The sequence below is a fragment of the Sciurus carolinensis genome, chromosome 8 (assembly GCF_902686445.1).
Source record: "Sciurus carolinensis chromosome 8, mSciCar1.2, whole genome shotgun sequence".
Classification (NCBI taxonomy): domain Eukaryota; kingdom Metazoa; phylum Chordata; class Mammalia; order Rodentia; family Sciuridae; genus Sciurus; species Sciurus carolinensis.
In genome coordinates, this window is record NC_062220.1 from 60,762,473 (window position 1) to 60,782,193 (window position 19,721).

The following is a 19,721-nucleotide window of genomic DNA, read 5'->3' on the forward strand; positions in this document are numbered from 1 at the left end:
AGTAAAAGCCAAATTCTTAACCTGCTCTAAAAAGCTGTGGATAGTCCCACAGTCCACCCCCACACCCTCTAATTTTCTGCTTTTCTCTTCTTGTCTTTCACACACGCTTTACTCCAACCTCCCTAGCTCTCTCACAGCTCTTCAAACACACTAGGCAAGTGTCTGCCTTAACCCCTGCACTTACTTCCCTTTGCTTCCTTTGAGTTGTTCATGTCTTTCATTTCCTTATCTCTTTAATATATTTTCTTAAAAATCACTGGAGTGAACATTCTGGTATACTTCCCAGAACCTTTTCATCACTGAGATGTTCTTCTAACTACCAGAAGTATTGGTGTCTGTGTCTATCTCCAGGAATTACTTGAACCAAAAGGATCTTCTCTACCAAGACTATAGCTGTTACTAGAGGGTTGCTCACATTCAATGGTTTGGATAATTTGGAAGCACAGGTGTTCATCCTCCTTTTCCACAAATCTAAAGTCATTCCAACTATAGATTCCCTGTAAATCAATTGAGGTGTCTCTTGAAATTGTCCTGTAATTCAATCTTTCCTGATGCCCAGTCATACATCCTTTAGTCACATGAGTATATGTGCCAAAGGATACCAGTCATTTCCTCTATTCATGCAAACCTCTGTCTCTTATTTTGTTTATAGAAACTTAATCTAAGATATTTAGTGGCTGATTGATACTAGGAAGCAGACTCTAAAATGGGATATTGGGACTAGACTACCTACATCAATCTTCCAGTCAGCTGGGTAATTAGAACTCCATTTTTCATGGTAGGTATATTATTAATTATTCCTGGTTTGCCAGTAGCATTACAATTTTTTAAAGCTTCCACTGATAGTGGCTTCCAGTTGAATACTAGTAAGAGACAATGTGTAGGTATGACAAATCTCAATGTTTGAGGGATATAGGGAAAGTAGAAAGTATAATGACTATAGTATTGATGGCTATTGCTGGCAACTATGAATTCACAAGATAAAGATGAAGGTCAATGGTAGTGATTAATGACCAATTTAATCCAACATCTAAAACCCAGAGGGCATTCCTGACTACATAAAAATACAACTTTTCTCTTACAGTGGAGATGAGGTTGCAAACATGATACTGAAATGTACGGCTTAATCATAAGGATAACAAAGCTCCAGAGAAAATTGAATCTTCAAATTTGGCAAATCAACTGCAATGAGGTCAAGACAGGAAAGACAGGGATGCTAAGACTTAAAATAGGGATGCCTTGGATGAAACACCCCAAATTTTTTTGATTCCTTAAATTCCCCTGTACTGTCTGGGCTGGCAGAAGCAGTTCACTTTTCCATTTTAAAAACTAGCCCCCTCCTTGTATGAAGAAAATTCAGAGGCCTCTGTATTACAAGATTGCATGTACTTTAGTGAGGATCTACATTTACTTCTCCTAGAGATCAAGTCAATAGCTATAATCTACTTTCAACATGCCTAACAAGGGAAAGATCTAGAACTGCTAGTTGAAGAAAGAGAATATAAACCAAAAAAGCTGCAAACCCTAGCCTAAGTGCAATTTCAGAGGCCAAAAAATGAAGATGATTGATATAAAAAAGTATATTATATATATATACAATATATATATCACATTCCTTTTTTTAGATAATTATTTAGATGTTGATAGACCTTTATTTTCTTTATTTATTTATATGTGGTGCTGAGAATTGAACCCAGTGCCTCACACAGGCTAGGCAAGTGCTCTAACACTGAGCCACAACTCCAGCCTTCATATTCATATTTAATATTTTATTTATTTGTTTGTTTGTTATTTTTATTTGCTCTCCATTTATACAGGCATAGGTATTGGTATAGATTCTGAAGCAAAGGAAGGTGGAATATGAAGTTCAGTAAAGGAGAGGTATGATCCAAAAGATCCTTCCTATGATTCAGGATTCAACATTCTGAGAGATAGTGTTTTCCAGGATGTCTCCTGGAAGCTTGCATATAGTGTTAACAAATGATAGAGTTTGCAAGGAAAACTCAGAGAAGTGGGTATGTTATAATGAATAATACACAAGGCTTGGAAGTGAATCAGATTTCAGGAGTTTGACATAAAGTTTTCCAGGTACTAAAATTAAAAGGAATACACCAGTGAAAGGAATTTTGGTATTATTAAAGCTATTCTTTACAGGCAAGTGTTCATGACAGAAAAGACAGTTATAGACCAAGTCTTCCTCAAATTGATGGAGTAAGGTTTCCAAAATAATAGAGGCCAGTGCCAACATTTAACCATGAGAACCAAAGATGGCATAGTATCATGAGAACCAAGGTCAGAGTGACAAATGGGAAAGCCTGACATGCAAAGTCCTATGGGACTGTTTAATAGAACACAGCATTATTTGAGTCAAAATAAATGAGCAACTGATAAGTGTGCTCAATTTAAACAATCAGAAGAAACAAAGATCATCCTTAGGAGGATAAGAGTGGACATTCTTCAAAGCAGCCATCTATGAACCATGAAGAGAGATCCCACCAGAACCAATCCTGCCAGTACCTTTATCTATCTTTGAGTCTCCAGAACTGTAAGAAAATACACTTTTGTTGCTTAAGCCACTCAGTCCGTGATATTTTGTCACAGCGACCCAAACAGATTAATACATCAGCCATTAAATTAAATGAAACCAATATTGAACTTTAGAGTAAAGTAGTCATTATTGTCAATTTAAATATATAAAGATTTGGAAATGGTGGACTACACCATATCCTATTTAACTTAGTTTAGCAATGTAAAACAAAAGTCCCCTGGCAGACAGTAGTGGATGGCTACAAACTGAGTGAAGTAGCAAGACTAGTTGCCGATGTCTTGTTCATTGGTTTATCTCTTTTAAAACAAATCAATATAGACTAAAGTACATAGTAAGTGGCTGCTGATTCAGTGGAAATATTCTTTCCATTTCTATCTAATATTAAACAGAAAGTTTGCATAAATGTTGAGCAAATGACTATAAGCATTGACTGATTTGTCCTAGGGCCTATGTTAACTTTCTCATATTCTGTCATAGTTATGCCAAAGAGCTCTCTATCATCTTACCATTCCTCAGAACACTGAATATTTCACTGCATTGATCACAACATACTGACCGGACAAGGCAAGCAAAAAGTAAGTATATTTGGTAGCCTTGGTAAGTAATATGAGCTCAAGAAGAATGGAAAATCCTACAAAGATCGAGGCCTCTGCCAGATCAGTGAAATTTCTAAGAATCTAGTAGTCTGGAATATGCCAGGGCCTCTCTATAAAATAAAGGACTGAATTATTGTCCCTTGCAACTAGTCACTAAAATGCAAACCCACATCTTGTAGGTTTCTATGAGTCACAGAGACAATATAAGCAGTTATAGATCAAAGTATTGTAAGTTCAAACTTACTTATAAAGATACAAAGGACTTTCAGAACAGGAAAAGGATATGCAACAGGTTTAGGGAGTCACATAAGAAGCTCTACTATGTGGATGAATGTGTTCAATAGATTTTCAGTGTTTGAGCAAGGTATTTCAACCTCAGTACTGTTTTCAGATAGGCTAGATAATTCCTTGCTGGGTGGAGAGGTGGCTGTTCTGTGTACTGTAGAAAACTTAACAGTTGCCACTTGATGCCTGTAGTAATCTCCCTTACCTTGTATGACAACCAAAATGTCTCTAGACATTGACACATACACACTGGGGTGCCACAGCACTGGCAGTTGAAAACTATTAGGTGAGAGTGAGAAGCTATGTCTTGTAGAGTTAGCAGAAAACCCAAATAGGGGAATTATAACACAGACCTATACAGAGCAAAGTTATGTCACCTATAGCAGAAATATGTACCATTTGAAAACAACTATTTTATGCTATTGGGCTGGTAAAAATGGAACATATGACTATAGGACATCAAGTGACTATGTGGCCAGAGCTACCTATCATGGGATGGGTTCAATAAGACTCACCAAGTCAGGATCCCATTGTTTGGTGGGAGTATTACTGTAATTTGTCTCATGCATGACCAAAGGGCATGAATAAGCTACATAATCAATAGTCTAAGTCGCCAAAGCTCCTCCCTTAGCTGATACTTGTAGCCAAGTAAAGCAGGAAGAAATAGGCTAAGTTTGATACAGGTAGGTCAGCTTGATATGCAGGAGCAAACCAATAGTAAATTATTTCTATCTCATTTCCCTACCCAAGGATGGAACTGAAAGACATCTATGAAGAGAGCTCCTTCAAAGGCTGTGGTAACTGTACCTGATTATCCTTCTGTGTGAAAATAAATTACCCTGAATAAGAATATTTTCTTGTATATATGGGTAGTCATAAATAGTGTCTGGGTGTGCTGGGTCCTGGAAATGAAATAATTGGAAAGTCAGGAACAAAGAGGTCTGGTGATGGGATTGAATGAACTTGCTGAAGATTTATATTACATGTTAACACCTCATAATGAGTATCCATCATTGAAAGAGTCTGTAAGTAACCAATAAGCAGAAACACCCGCCTGGTTGATGTTAATTCAGCCTTTGTCACAAACTGCCCAATGTTAGAGCAATGGACTTAGCAATGGAGAAGTCATAGTGACAGGGATGAAGACTATGCTTAAACCTGATCTCATGACCTCCCACTCACTAAGACTTATGTGAAAACTGCTTCTGCCAGATGTTTTTATAAGCAATAAATAATAAATAATAAAATGAAATAAATAATAAATAATAAAAATTAGCTAACTGCCTATACAGTGCTATCCTTTCAGGAGACCAATCAGCGTTAGCAAATTGATTACACTGTATGATCTTCACCCTAGAAGAGACATCCACTCACTTTGATTATAATCAACACACATCCTAAATATGAATTTATCTTTTCATCACTTCAGACTCCTTTATGCCAAGAGCCCAGCAGGCAAGGAAAAAAAATCAGCAAGGAAGGAACAACTGACTCTGATCATTTGGAGCAGGACTGACTACTGTTATACAATGAAACAAGGCAATGATATACTTGGCAGTTAAGCTATCTGGTGGGATGTTCATTGACACACTTGCTCAATTTTATTAGTAAATAGCAAGAGCAGCAATTACAGACTAAGGAGGGTTTGATGACCAGGAGCTAAGAACTCAGTGATAAAAGACATCATCATCTCACAAATAAGCCAAGAGAACACAACTGTGTCAGGAATATGAGCAACTCATTTCAGTTTTCCATGGTGTTTCCAATTTTTAAAAAATTATTTTTATTTTAGCTTTTAATTTTTTACAGACTGCCTTTTGATTCATTCTACACAAATGTGGTACATCATTTCATTTCTATGGTTGTACACAATGTAGATTCATACCATTCATGTAATCATACATATACATAGGGTAATGATGTCTCATTCCACCATTTTTTCATTACCCACCTCCCTCTCATTTCCTTCTACATATTCTAAAGTTCCCCCATTATTCTCTCATTTCCCACCACCCACCCCCATTATATATCATTCTCCACTTATCAGGGAAAACATCTTGCCTTTCATTTTTCAAGCTTGGCTTATTTCACTTAGCATGATACTCTCCAATTCCATCCATTCATTTGCATGTTAACACTACAAATTCCCATCCCAAGAAACTCCATAGTCCTAGGAAAACTGGTTTGCTTGCCCAGCAGTGTCTCAGTTTTAAAAGTGAAAGACACAAATCCCAGGAATGCCTTCAGTTCTGAGAAACCTGGATTCACCCAGATTCTAAACTAGGGGAGGGAAACCTGGAATGGGTAGCAAAACAGGGAAAGGATGAATAACAGTTGCAGTTTTGAGTTGATCCACAGAGTTGAAGACTATAGTTTGTTTCACTACACTTCTTTTTGTAAGTTTCCCAAGCAAAAAAAGAACAATTAGAATCTTGGGACATGTCCAGACATAGTGAATATATCAATATATCAAGCATTTTTTTTTCTATTCAAGTGGTATGAGGGGTGTAGTTTAATGAAAGCTCAGATGTATTTCCCAGATTCCCTCTTTGAAGATGAACTCATTCGCCTGACTGACAGGTCACAGCTTGGTTCTTGTTCAGAAATTACCCTCCTCAGTCATAATATCCATCTTACTCAAAATAATGCCTCTCGGCTAATACACATACAGTATTTGGTTCTTTTTTTTTTTTTTTGGTGTGTGTGTATGTGTGTGTGTGTGGTACTGGGGATTGAACCCAGGGCCTTGTGTATGCTAGGCAAGTATTCTATCAACTAAGCTATATCCCCAACCTCCAATATTGGTTCTTAAAAGGCACACAATGACCCAGGCTTCTTGACTCATTTCAGTATAGACCTGACAAACCATCTCAGTTTCACAGATTGACTGAGTTCTCTGTTGCAATCCCAGTGCAATCCTGCTTCTTTCTCTACCAGTATAACCTCACTCACTTGCATGAGTTTATTCAAAGGATACTTTCCTATTAGATTCTAGCATTTAATTTTTTCTTGCATTGTTTTTCATATTAAAGTTAATTTCCAGAGAATATAGTGGAAAAAATCCTGCATTTCTAAGATGGAGCAAAGAGTTGTCAAGTACTATATTGACCACCCACAGTTCACTAATTATTTCAATAAACAAGATTTTCTTCTGTGCAGTATCAGTTTAGAGCTTGTAAACAGAAGAGAAGAACTATCAGGCATGGCCACTAGAAAGTATACTGTAATGTTAATGGGAAAGGACAAACCTACTGGCAGCAGATGTCTTTCAGAAACCTGAGAACCACCACTCTCGACAGGTAGTAGTGGATGTGAAGGACAGTGGAGAGCATGTGTACAAAGTCTTTTCTGAAGAATGGGGAGCATGGGGGAAAAAAGACATCTGTGGAGGAGAAAGATATTCTTAGTAAGGGAAAAAAGTGTGAATGAAAATGAAGATGGGAAGCCTCATTAGGAAAGAGATAAAGGCCCAGCTACAACAGAGAATGTGTTATGAGAAGTACTGAGAAATATATTTGGAGAGTTAGGTTGTGCTAAATAAATTGCTGAGTGTATCGCAGCAGAAATAAGATAGGAAGCAGTGAAAAATAGGAAGCCATTTGTTTTGTTTTGTTTTGTTTTGTTTTGTTCCAGGAAGGAAAGAATAATAATGAATCCTGGGATTGTGGGGATTTAGCCTGGCACAATTGAATAGGTTAGGTGGGGATAAATCAGAGCCTGGAATTAGGAAATTTAATGATGAAGATATTGCAATAAGTCTAACTGAAATTACTAAGGAAATCGATGCAAATGTGATTAAGAGACATAAAAAACCTCAGAATTTGGGAAATAATTTTGACTCTCATTCAGAAATGATTATACATAACCATATCCAATTCCATAAAGGAGAGTATGTAGAATAAGTAAAGGTAGAAATCAATTGCAATGAACATAAAATTCATCTCTGTATTGGGCATTAAGACATAAGAGTTGCTTAATGTAGGCAACATAAACTTATTATACCATCTGAATGTACTAACTTGAAACATCAAGTTTTGCCCAATTCCCTCAAGATCCAAAGATTGCTCTTAGGAAGCCCCGAGAGGCATGAGTTCTCTAGAGGAAATGCATGTTCAGGCTCCCAGAAGTGCACATCTGAATACCATTAGCAAAAGAAGTATGATTTGCCTCAAATGTCATGGGAATATACAAGTACAAAGGTCATCACTAAGGCAGCCAGGACTCAAACCACTAAGGGACCCAATGCCTGAAATCAACACCTCTTATAAGATATGGGAACAAAATAAAGAATAACACAGATGACAGCCTGCCTTGGTAACTTTAAGCAAGAGCTGAGCCACTGAAGTCACTCCCTGGTTAGTCACCTGTAACAAACCCAAGGGAAATCCAGATTGTTGACTGTAGAAACCTAGGTAATTAATATTGACAAAAAGATAGGTGTCTTTTTGTCTGGAACACAGGTTGAAATTAGGTTATTAAAAGCAAGTCACCTCAGACTATAGGCGGAATTCAGAATGTAAAGTAGTGATCACTCAAACTTTATAAAAGCTAATATCCACTTCAGAAGATTCCACAGATAACCTAACCAAAAATATCAAGAGAAAAATTATTCACACTACCCAAGATGGAGGTATTTCAGTGACTTTGAGCTTCAGGGCTTATTCTCCATATTCAACCTCAAGTCATTTTTTTTTTTTTCCTACAAGCTAACGCTAAAGGATGATATCCACATTTGGGCTAATACTGTGATGTCAAAAAAAAAAAAAAAAAAAAAGAGGAAAAGAAAAAAAAAAAGAAAAGAAAAAGAAAGAAAGAAAGAAAGAAAAAGTCATTGTCAATGATGATTGTAAAGATTACCACACACAACATTCCAACATACTCTTGCTTTTTGTGTGTACTCATGGGTTTGTGTATGCATGTCTGTGTGTGTGTGTGTGTGCATGTGTGTAATCTGTCTCTCTTAGGGGTCAATTTATAGCAACTCCAACGTGATGCTGTTTTGAATAGTTTTAAGCTTCTTTTTTCAAGACAAAAATAATTTCTGCTTAGAGCATCTAATTGTTTCCTTTTTCTATTAGCATCTTGTATCAATTTTCCCTCAGTGGTTAAAATGTGTAATAATTTTTAGTAATTGAAGTGAAACATGCTGCTCTTATTTTTAAGGCTGAGGGGGATGTGTGAATGTTGAATTAGAAGTTGAAATTGGATATTTCGAGGCTCTTTAAGACTAAAATTGGGATTTTTTTTATTGATTTTTTTAGTCTCTGAAACTTCTAGTGTGCTGCGATTAATCAGCCATGACACTGACCCTTGGAGAGACCCACACTGTCACTGAGCACAAAAAAGGGAAAGGTTTCCATTTTCTATCAATTTGTCAGCATGAAATAATTTTCCAACACTTCATATGGCAAGTCCTGTGACAAATACTGTGGAGAACATTTAAGTTAATAGTAGATATCTTTTTTTTATTTTCACCATTTCTTTATGTACAGAAATCTACAACCCAACATGAAACTATATGAACTAAAACCTGTATTAATAATTCCAATTAATTGGTGGTACTGTGCCCCAGGTACCTAGGGGAGAGGGCTAAAAAGGAGGCTTTTTCTTTTTAGTCTTGCCCCAGCCTCCCTCCCCATCATACAGATATACCCAAAATACTATGTGTGGACTGATAGAACCACTGATGGAAAAAATAATAATATCTCACAAAGTTGACATGTGTCTAGTTACTCAGAAAAATTGAAGTTCGTTTTAATCCAATGCAGAAATTTTACGCTTTTTCTCCTAGAAGAGTTGGTCAGTTTGAGTTAGTAATCAATTAGGAAGCCTTTAATAAAAACACAGACCCACTCAAAACCAATGTATATTCCTGTCAAAAAGCTACGGGGTATATTTACACTTGAATGCAATTTGTATAATGTATCCTGTCAGTTCACTGACTGCTATGGAACATTCAAGAATCCTGAATATTTGTGTATTCAATTTCTATATAAAAGTAATGAGCAAAAAGTGATCTTATGTGCTGAGTTTTGCTTTTAGAGTGGTCTCTCTCCAGGAATGAGCATAAATAAAGTAGGTGGCACAAGTCTCATTCCCTCAGGATAGGTCCTTTGCATTGTAAAAGCAATACCATGATTTGCACAAATCTTTGCATATGTACCTTTCCAAACGTTTATAATATCAATAATATGACTTTGGAGGGATAAAATCCAGAATGTTTTGACTATGTTTATGTATTTTTGAACCAATATTTTTAATGTGGAAAACTAAACAAAGCAGAAATATATATTTAATTTGGCAGCCTATTTCTTTGTTGTATGCATATTCAAAAACCCACCTGTTCAATTTGGACACAGCACTGAAAGGTTGATGAACTAACAATACCATAGCATTTCTAGTTACATGTATTCAGCAATCCCAAAATGTACCTTGAAATACCTACCTGCTACCTTAGGCAAACAACTGTATTTTTAAGGAAAATATTGATTAACTACCACTAAGTGTTTTATGCTTCATAAAAATAAAAACTGCAACATTTTCTTGGCCCTGAAGTCTGCAGGTTTTCAAGTAGTACCTAAGAATCTGTTGGGTTGCAAAAAGATAGGGACATATTTATGTGTATTAACTGTTTTTACTTTTCAGAAAGAACCAAATTACTACGGTTTCAAAAAACATTGGTTTTTATTCCCTTGGTACCAAAGCAATAAAAAGCCCTTCCAGCACAGCAGCTGTTGCTTAATGGTCCTAAAGAGTTAATATACTGCCTAAATTGAACACAAGTCAGTGTCTACACTAAGTAGGCCCTCAATTAGTGTTGATGGATTAACTTTCCCACAGGCAGCAAAAGCATAATTTATAGAGATGGAGTCTATGCAACTAAAATCAATAACTTAAGAAAATTGTTTCTTGAATTCTATGTTTTCAGCAATAGAATATGTATAAACTTAAGAACTATATGTGATTTTTTTCCTAATTTAATGACATATTAAGAAAGTTCCAACAACTTTGTCAATCCAAGCATTGGCAGACCATCAAATTTGGATAAGATAATTATTCTGATTGTGACACAAGAGTGATTATGATAAATTTTGGAGAACCAAATATCTGAAGATAAGATGCAAACTTTGTCAGTTAATAATAATTTTTAATGTCAGTAATAAAGATTGCCTATTAACGAAAAACATTCCATCTGAATTGCACATCACGTAGAAGATCATACTGTGTACAGAGTTTGATAACTACATTATTTTATGCTACTCTGATGACATACTTTTGCAGGTGGGCCAGAAGTGATCATTTCATTTGAAAGTATAATGAATTTCCTCTTCGGCTTTCATCAGAGATGGATGGTTTTATCCCTCGATCAGGTGACAGATCAGAAAGCATCTCCTTAGGCAAAGCAGGATCCTAGAGTGTGAGGGAATGAGCTGCTGGTAACTTGAGCAAGCACTGCTCTTAAATCCTATGTCCAACCCAGAGCTGTATTCTGCATTTGAAAAAGTTTGAGCACACAAACTGACAAGCATCCAACACCACAAGATGGGAAGCGGAATTAGTTCAGAAAGCAAGGAGTCAGCCAAAAGGTCCAAAGAGTTGGAGAAAAAACTTCAGGAAGATGCTGAGCGGGAAGCAAGAACTGTAAAGTTGCTGCTGTTAGGTAATATTTTTTCTCATTGCTCTCAAAACCTGACTTGTCTTCAACTATGATGTGCTTACTTCTCTCAAACTTTAATTTCAAGTGTGTTACCCTATGAGGAATTTATTATGAAAATGTGCTTAGAATCTTAGTAGAATTTGTGTGCACTGTAAATATTTCATGATTTGTGAAATATTTTAGTATATATTTTTAAGAGGTAAATATTTATTAGATGTTTCAATTTGTCAATTTGCTGTTAAAATAAAACTTATACATTTATTAATGTACGCACCCTAGTTATTTCTCAATGTCAGCATTTTAATGCTGAAAACATTCTTCAATTACAAGTTATAAATAGCTATATTATTTTGTTTGAAGAGAGATGGGTTGAGTGGTTTGACACCAAAATTAATACATTATTTACTTGTGCTATTAAAAATCAATTAGTCTCAAGTAATTTAGAGAGTACTAATAAGGTACTTTAAATTATATCAAAAATATTATTTAGGTTACTGAATATTACCTGTGTTATTACTGTACACTTGAAAAACACTGCATTTAATCCTTTTAGAACATATACATATATATCATTTAGGTCAGGAATTATGTTTCTTCTATTTTTTCATTCACTTGAAATGGAGAGCAATGTTTCATAACAACTATAAGTTCAATAAATATTTATTTAACTGAAAGAATTAAAATAATATGTAGATTACACATTTTTCATAAAATACACTGATCTCTGAGACGAAGTAACAGGAATTGGGGACTGATTGCATATGGATGATAAGTGAAAGGAGGGATGGGATAGAGCTGGGAATGGGGATTATTTAACTCAGCACTATGTGAAATTTAGGACAAGTCTGAGGCTGGAGAAGAACGGAAGAGTCATAATTTAGGATAAATCTGTGACATTTTTTAGCACAAAAAAATGGAGACACCTATTATATCAATATATAGGTGTGGAAATTAAGAGGGATAACTAAAGAAAGAGCTATGTATTTGATATATTCAGCCTCTACTTTTCTCCTCTGTGTTTTCCCTTTCCCAATATCCACTCAACAGAGCCAACCTAGTAATTAATCAGGCTTTTTAAATTTAAATATTAATTTATAATAAAAGTTGTGTTCATGATTATTCCCCAAAATATGAACACTTAGGACAAGTAGCTATTTAGTTATCTAAAATAAGCCTGCACTGGGGAAAAAGAATAATAAATTCTTTATTTTAGTGTCTTTATTTACTGGCCTAAAGATAATATCAGATAAGAAAAACAATATATATTCAAAAAATAAAGTTTTCAAAGTCCAAGAAATCTCATATGGCACTGAAAAACCACTTTATGGATATATGATTGTATACAAAAAAACTGTATGTATTTAATGTATACAATCTGATGAGTTTGGAGATAAGTATATACTAGTGAATACCAGGGCAATCTATGACATTCACACATCCATCACCTCCAAAAATTTTTACCACCCTCTTATCCATTACTATTATTATTTTATGATAAGATCAAAATATCTAGAAAATAGCAAATGTTTAATTATACAAAACAGTAGTATTAATCTCCTTCTGTTAAATCAAAGGGAGCTCGGCTATAGGTACTATGAATATTATCATCAATTTTTTTAAGAAGCATAAAATCAGAAGGTAGAATATTCAAATGAAGAACAATTTCAAAAAGATAGAATACAATATATCTCACTATAAATAAAACATGTTTAAATAGTTTGATGAGGAATTTTATAAATTAATGATGCTTATCATTGCTATATTACAAAAATAGGTACTCAACATACCAATAATCTTAGAAATTTATTTGATACCATACACTTACTAATGTGATGCACTGAAATACCATGCTATGACTTATGTATTATTTATGCTAAAATATTTACATTAAATCTAACAGACATGACATAGTATTATGTGTGAAAATATTCCCAGACATTAGGAAAATGCTAACATCAGGACAAAAATGAAAATATTACAAGAGAATATGTTCTAAATTAAGAATTTAAATAACATAACTGTAAAGGAAAAGGGTGAATTATAACTGGATCTTGAATGCAAGAAATACAAAAAGCATAAAAAACATTTTTTGGAACAGTTAAATTTGAATATGTAGCGTTTATAGGTACCATTTTGGATCAATATACATTTTCTTACAGTAAGCATGAAAATAGTATTGTATTTTATAGGAAAAATGTCCTCATTCTTACAAGATGCATTCTTATGAATCTTATGGTTGAAGTGTCTGATTGCTTTCAAAAGATCACAAAAAAGGATATAAAATGTATACAGACATGTGTGTATATATATATATATATCTTTTAATGAGAAATCAAGCAAATAGGCAAAGCATTTATAATTGATAAAGTCAATATAAAATACAGCTTTCTAAAGTACTATTTTCTCAGACTTCTGTAGGCTTTAAAATTATCACAACTAAAAGTTTGGGGAAAGTAAACATTGTGTTATTCTTTATTTTTGGCAAAGAAAATATGTGAATTTATCTGAAAATGTATTAATCTTGTTTTACAAGTAAATTATACCAGTCCACGGACAGATCACCTCATCATCATAAAATTATTTATTAATTTGTACCAGGGTTTGCACTCAGGGGCATTCGGCCACTGACCCACATCCCCGGCCCTAGTTTGTATTTTATTTACAGATGGGGTCTCACTGAATTGTTTATCACCTAGATGTTGCTGAGGCTGGTTTTGAACTCATGATCCTCCTGTCTCAGCCTCCTGAGTGGCTAGGATTACAGGTGAGCACCATGTCCAGCTAAATTTTTTTAAAGAAATTATTCTTGGTTCATTATTTGATGACCTTGATGACAAAAATCTGCCATAAATAAGGGCTAGTATTCATTTGCACAGACAGAGATACACAAACCAAGGCAAAGTACTAGTTAACTGATGTCAACAATGTATAAAATGTAGCAAAAAAAGGAAGAGGGGAATGATGCATGGTTGAAATATTACCAGAACATGAGTTAATATAATTTACAATATTATCATACTAAAGGAGAAAAATCACCATAATTATATCAGGAGATACAAAAAAGATAACATTCTTCACTCATCCCTAATAACACTTTCAAACTGGGAAGAGAAGGGAATTCCCTCAACCAGATAAACAGTATGTACAGAAATCCTCCTGCTCATCATGCTTTATGCCACGTATTCAGCATTGTTGACTACATATAGTGAATAAGAACTTACAATGATTAATGGGTTTCCTGTTCACAGAATAGACTGTTATGAGAGCTTCCTGCCCTTGACCTTTTCCTCTTCAACACTCTTGTCAGGGATTTGGGTGAAGGTGGATAAGACATGTGTTTCAAACTCAAGTAAGATTTAGTTGGAAGGATATAGTGACAGAACAAGTCAAAATTCTAAATGTTCTGTAGTAGCAAAAATGTGCATATTTTCTTTTGCCAGAATACAAATAATAATCCAATGTTGTTTTTTCCCCAAAAAACTTTTATTTATTTATTTATTTATTTATTTATTTATTTATTTATTGTACTGGGATTGAACCTGGGATCCTTTATCACTGAGTTATATCCTCAGCCCTTTTTAAAATTTTTTTAAATTTTGAAACAGGTTCTCACTATTTTGCTTAAGCCATTTCTAAATTGCTGAGGCATCTTCAAATTTGTGATTCTCCTGTCTTAAATTCTCCCCAGTCCAAAATTTTACAATTTTAAAACCCACAGAATTTTGAGAAAATAGAAACCTGTATTCTAAATTAGCAAAGCAGTTTAATAGATATACTTATTAATGTTCAAAACACCAATCATAGATATATATATTACATTATATATATATACAAGTTACATATATAGTTGTTGTAAGAATTTATGTGAAAAACGTAGAAAGAATTGATATGAAAAGAATAGAAAAATTTTAAGAACTGCAGCCTCCATGCAGGTGAAAATGTGATACAGCAACAAAGCGCCCAGGGAAGGGAGCAAACAAATCAAGATCTCTATTATGAAGACTCTTCTATTTAAAAAACAAGCATCAGGTGAGGCAAACTTAGTTTGCACCCCTATCCTACCACATCAGGATGTCAGTGCTCTTCATAAAATATTGTATCTGCAGCACAGTTTTCACTCCTCACATTTCAGAAGAATGTTGGCTCTTGCATGAAATGTGGTTCAGAGAGTGAGAGGTCTAATAGTCATGCTCCAATGAAAGAATTAAAGGAATGGAAGACACAGCACTTGGAAAGTCTCCTTATAAAGATGGGAGTACATTCTTCAAGTGTGAGAAAATATTGAAAGCTCACTCTATGTTACACTATGTTCCAAGTCATTTATATCCATAATTTAATCCTCACAACCCATAAAATTTTATAAAAGAAAAAAAACTGACTCTCACAGATATTATATTTAAAGAAGACAACAAGTCATAGACAGAAATGAGGGCAAACCCATATTTAATCCCAAAACCATGAGTATGCCTATTCCATTTTTCTACTCTGAGTCCAGACTATTTGAATGGCTGTTACATGGAAGAGACAGAGATTTTTAATGTTGCAAAATTAGAAGGAGGGATAATGAGTACAGCAAAATCATTGTTTCAAAAGAGACTACTTAAAACATCTAACGGATGACCAGTCAACACTGCTATACAATTTGTCTATGAAAGCACAGTTTTCACACTAATTTAAAATAAGAGCCAAAATATTTATAAAATAAGTATTGAAACATTTTTAACACTGACTTTATCAGTGCATACCTAAAAAGAAAGTGATATGACAACATGTTAAGGAGGGAGTCAGGATAGTTTCTCTATTTTGAGGAGATTAAGAACATCGGAAAACTACCATAATCTCTACTGGATCGTTTCTATCATGCATGGAGTAAAATTATGTACATAACTGGCTGATTCCTAAAGTTTCTACTCTATAATTATATGATTTCTGAGACTATCTAAAAAGAAGCTTACATTTGATTATAAGTCTAAGTGCTTAATGTCATTTTACCTATTTTAACAATTTGTACACCATAAGCAATCCATCCTTGTGTGGTTAGCTGGAGTTGTTATAGATATTGATACTGTGCAACTTTAAAATTGTTTTTGACATTTACACATAAAAAATATAGAATAAAAATCCCTACTTTATCACAAATTAATTATTAGAGTGTGAGATAAGTATAAAGAAAAATATTTAGTTATTTGAAACATTATCTGCTTCAGAAATACAAATGCATATTTTATTAAAATTCCCTTGGTACCCCTTGACCTAGAAAATAATGTTAGTTATGACCACACTTGGGAGGGAAGAGATTATTTCAGGACACTCTCAGCATATGTGAACATGCGGTTATGGTATCTATATTTGACTCTGTAACATGATCTAATCCTGCAAGAATGGAATGGTGATTGTGAACTAAACCCTACAATCAATGTAAGAGTGGGATTGAACAGTTCATTTCTAAAATAACTTTGCAATAGAATTTCAAATAATCAAAGATAGTTTTTAGATAGTTTTTTTTTCTTTAGGATTTTTCACACTAATTTTATAGTTGATTATTCTGGACCTTCACATAGAATAGTGAAGTCACTATATAAAGCAAGGATGGTCCAGAGACCTTTTGAAAAGTATTCTAAGGGATAAATATTAATTCTTAATATGAAGTTTCTTAAAAGCTACAAGTCATTTTTTTTCTGCCTATCTTAGATACAATATGAATCTCCAGCTAAATTACAAAGAACTGGCATGTAATGATATACCCTCTAGTCTTGGGAAAATTTTCAGAAATTTCAGGTTTTAGTATCATTAGTATGATTACCAACTGACCATACAGTTGCCCTTAGCATTCATGGGCTTCACATGTATGAATTCAAAACACCAAGGATCAAAAACACTCAAAATGAAATTTCAACTGTACTAAACATGTACAAAATTTTTCTTACCATTATTTCCTAAGCAATATAGTATAAAGATGATTTACATAGCACTTACATTATGTCAGGGACTGTAAGTAATCTAGAGAAGATTTAAAATGTTGGGAGAATGTGCACAGGATATGAGCAAATACATCATCTTATATAAGGAACCTGAGCATTCAAGGACTTTAGTATCTATAAAGGCTATTGGAGGCAAACTGCTATGGTACTCAGGAATGATAGAAACCCATTTTGAATGTATATCAACTCTCTGACATAGTCTAAAAATCACCTTTTCCCAAAAATTATGATAAATTTTAACTAGTCTATAACAATAGGCATAAAATGAAATTTGTGTTCATATTTATCTGACCAATAGTAGTTTTTGATGCAATATTTATTTATAATACAGATGCTCATACAATTCTTGAAAATTCCCTGTTTTCTTTTTGTGATGACTGGGAATTGAACACAGGACCTCCTGTATGCTACGTACATACTTAACTATTGAGCTAAAAATATTCTCTCAATGTTGATATTTCATTTAAGAGAAAATTACCTAGTTTTTACTTAAAATCATAGACAATATTGAATTACTTAAGGCAACTTAACTGATATTTAAGAATGAGATCTTCCTTACTCAATCTCAGATTTCCTCCACAGCTAATTTCCCCAGTATTTCTACTATGAACAAAATACACTAAATACACCTGCATGGGCTAGTTGTGGAGTTCCCTGAACCCACTGACTTTTCTCTCATATTTCCATATATCTGTAATTTTCAAATCTGTAAAAATAAATATGTATATATGGAGAAGTAAAATAGTATAGAAAATTGTAATTTGTGCAGGATGATGCTATAATTTCTAATATTCACTTTTATTGTTAGAGATTTTAAAATCCTATTGAGGGCAGTTTTATAATTTTATTGGATAACTTTCCATTCAATGTGATGCACATCCTAGAGCAAATTAGCAAACTGTCTTAACCCAGCAAACCAAAATATTGTACAATCTCATTGTTTGACTCTTGCTGCTCTCTCAAACAAAAACTCTAAGTCATGCACAATAATATAGCAATTTTTCTTCTGAAAATGGGCAAGGTGACAGTCTAATGTGATTGTATTTTATTCCTAGATATTTCATTCTTGGGCATAACTGTCTCCAATAAAAAAAACAGTCATACCCAATCTGACAGTTTGTGTTTGGTTATGCTAAGTAAAGTCTATAAAGAAATATTAGCAAATTACTTTTGTTGATTTTTATATTCATCAACTTTGTTGTTAAATTTCACTACCTGTGGTATAAAGCCCACTGACACAAAAGCATAAAAAGAACTCTGGAGGCTTATCCAGCAAAAAGAATCTGTATATAATCACCAGGCAATGAAATATTATTTACTAAATTTTCACCACTCTTGTTTCCTCATTATCATATAAGATAGACATTGGTTCAGACAAGTGTGGAAAATAGCTACATTTAGAAAGGCCAGGGACAGGAAAAAGTGCTATGAAATAGAATTAAATTTAGGTGTAAATATATCTGTTCATCAAATCTTAAGAAAACATTTTAATCATACAAAGAAAAGATAACATATGGTACAGAGGACAGAATCTTATTTTTGAAGTAGGAGTTTAAAAAATTTGCTTCGTTGAGAATCTACTGAGTTAGGCAATAAATGTTTTGGATAGATCCATGAAAAATCCTTGTCCTTGTGGAATTTACCTTTCAGCGACCCGACAGAAGACAGATAGGAAAAATGATTAAACATGCAGAAGAAAATAAATGCTAGCAAAAAAGTGAAGCTAAAGTAGAGAAAGAATGATTGAGTGGTTGGGCATGTGTGTAAAAATCCAAATTAGTGTGGTCAGGATTCTCTAATTTTATACACATATTAGCATAATTGGAATAAAATTTCAAGATTTGTAATTATCAAAAGTCATGTTACATTTGTTTATGTATACATGCAAGCAAAGGTAAAACAGGGCAGTTGGCTGCCGTGCTGGTAGAAGGTATATCTATGTCCATTTGTTACCCTGAATTTGTGCTTTTCCTGAGAAATTGGACAATAGCCTTAGCTGTGTAAATATGAAATCTGTCCAAAATAAGAAGGCAAATTTACACTTCAAAGATGTCCTATGACCCTATTTCTGAAACTGTTTCTAATATACTAAGTAAGACCTTTGCTTCTCTTCGAGATACAGAAATTAGTATCAAAAATGCAAAACTCTACTTCTGACATTTTAGATCATGCTTTTGGTCCATGTGGTTCAATATCATAGTTTTGTTGATAAATGACAGTTGTAGACTGAGACACATTTAACATATGATTTCATATTAATTATAAAATTCTGAGTTTCCGTCTATAACACTTTAGAGATTTATTAGTAATAATACACATAAATTTCATGATCTAATTTATATTACTACACTTTACTCATTTTTGGTGACTTCCTACTTTTCTCCTATCAGAAAGTTAAAACTCCAAGATGTTGCCTGAATTTACTTCTTTTCCTACCCTATCCCCAACATGTCTAAGATTCATAGATAGGTGTCTTAGTTCATTTTCTATTGCTAATAACACAATACCAACACCTGGCAAACTATAAGGGGAAAAAAATGGTTTATCATGGCCCATGTTTATAGTCCTAGGTGAAGGTCCTATCTGATGATGGTCTTCTTGTTGGCAGACTCCCAACACAGTGCAGGGCATCACATGGTGAGAGACAGGGAGTG

The 19,721-nt window shown here is 33.9% G+C and overlaps 1 protein-coding gene across 5 annotated transcripts in view; it reads left to right on the forward strand.

Annotated features, from left to right (window-relative positions):
• The window catches only part of Gnat3 (G protein subunit alpha transducin 3), a 282,850-nt gene that overhangs the window by 221,817 nt on the left and 41,312 nt on the right, over positions 1-19,721 (forward strand). The window contains exon 1 of one of the 5 annotated variants that reach the window (XM_047561276.1): positions 10,972-11,089. The exons of 3 other annotated variants lie outside the window; for them this stretch is intronic. In XM_047561276.1, coding sequence (XP_047417232.1) covers positions 10,972-11,089 — 118 coding nt within the window. Of the gene's footprint in view, positions 1-10,971; positions 11,090-19,721 lie in introns of those variants that run through there. One more of the 5 variants, XM_047561280.1, reaches the window with a different exon arrangement.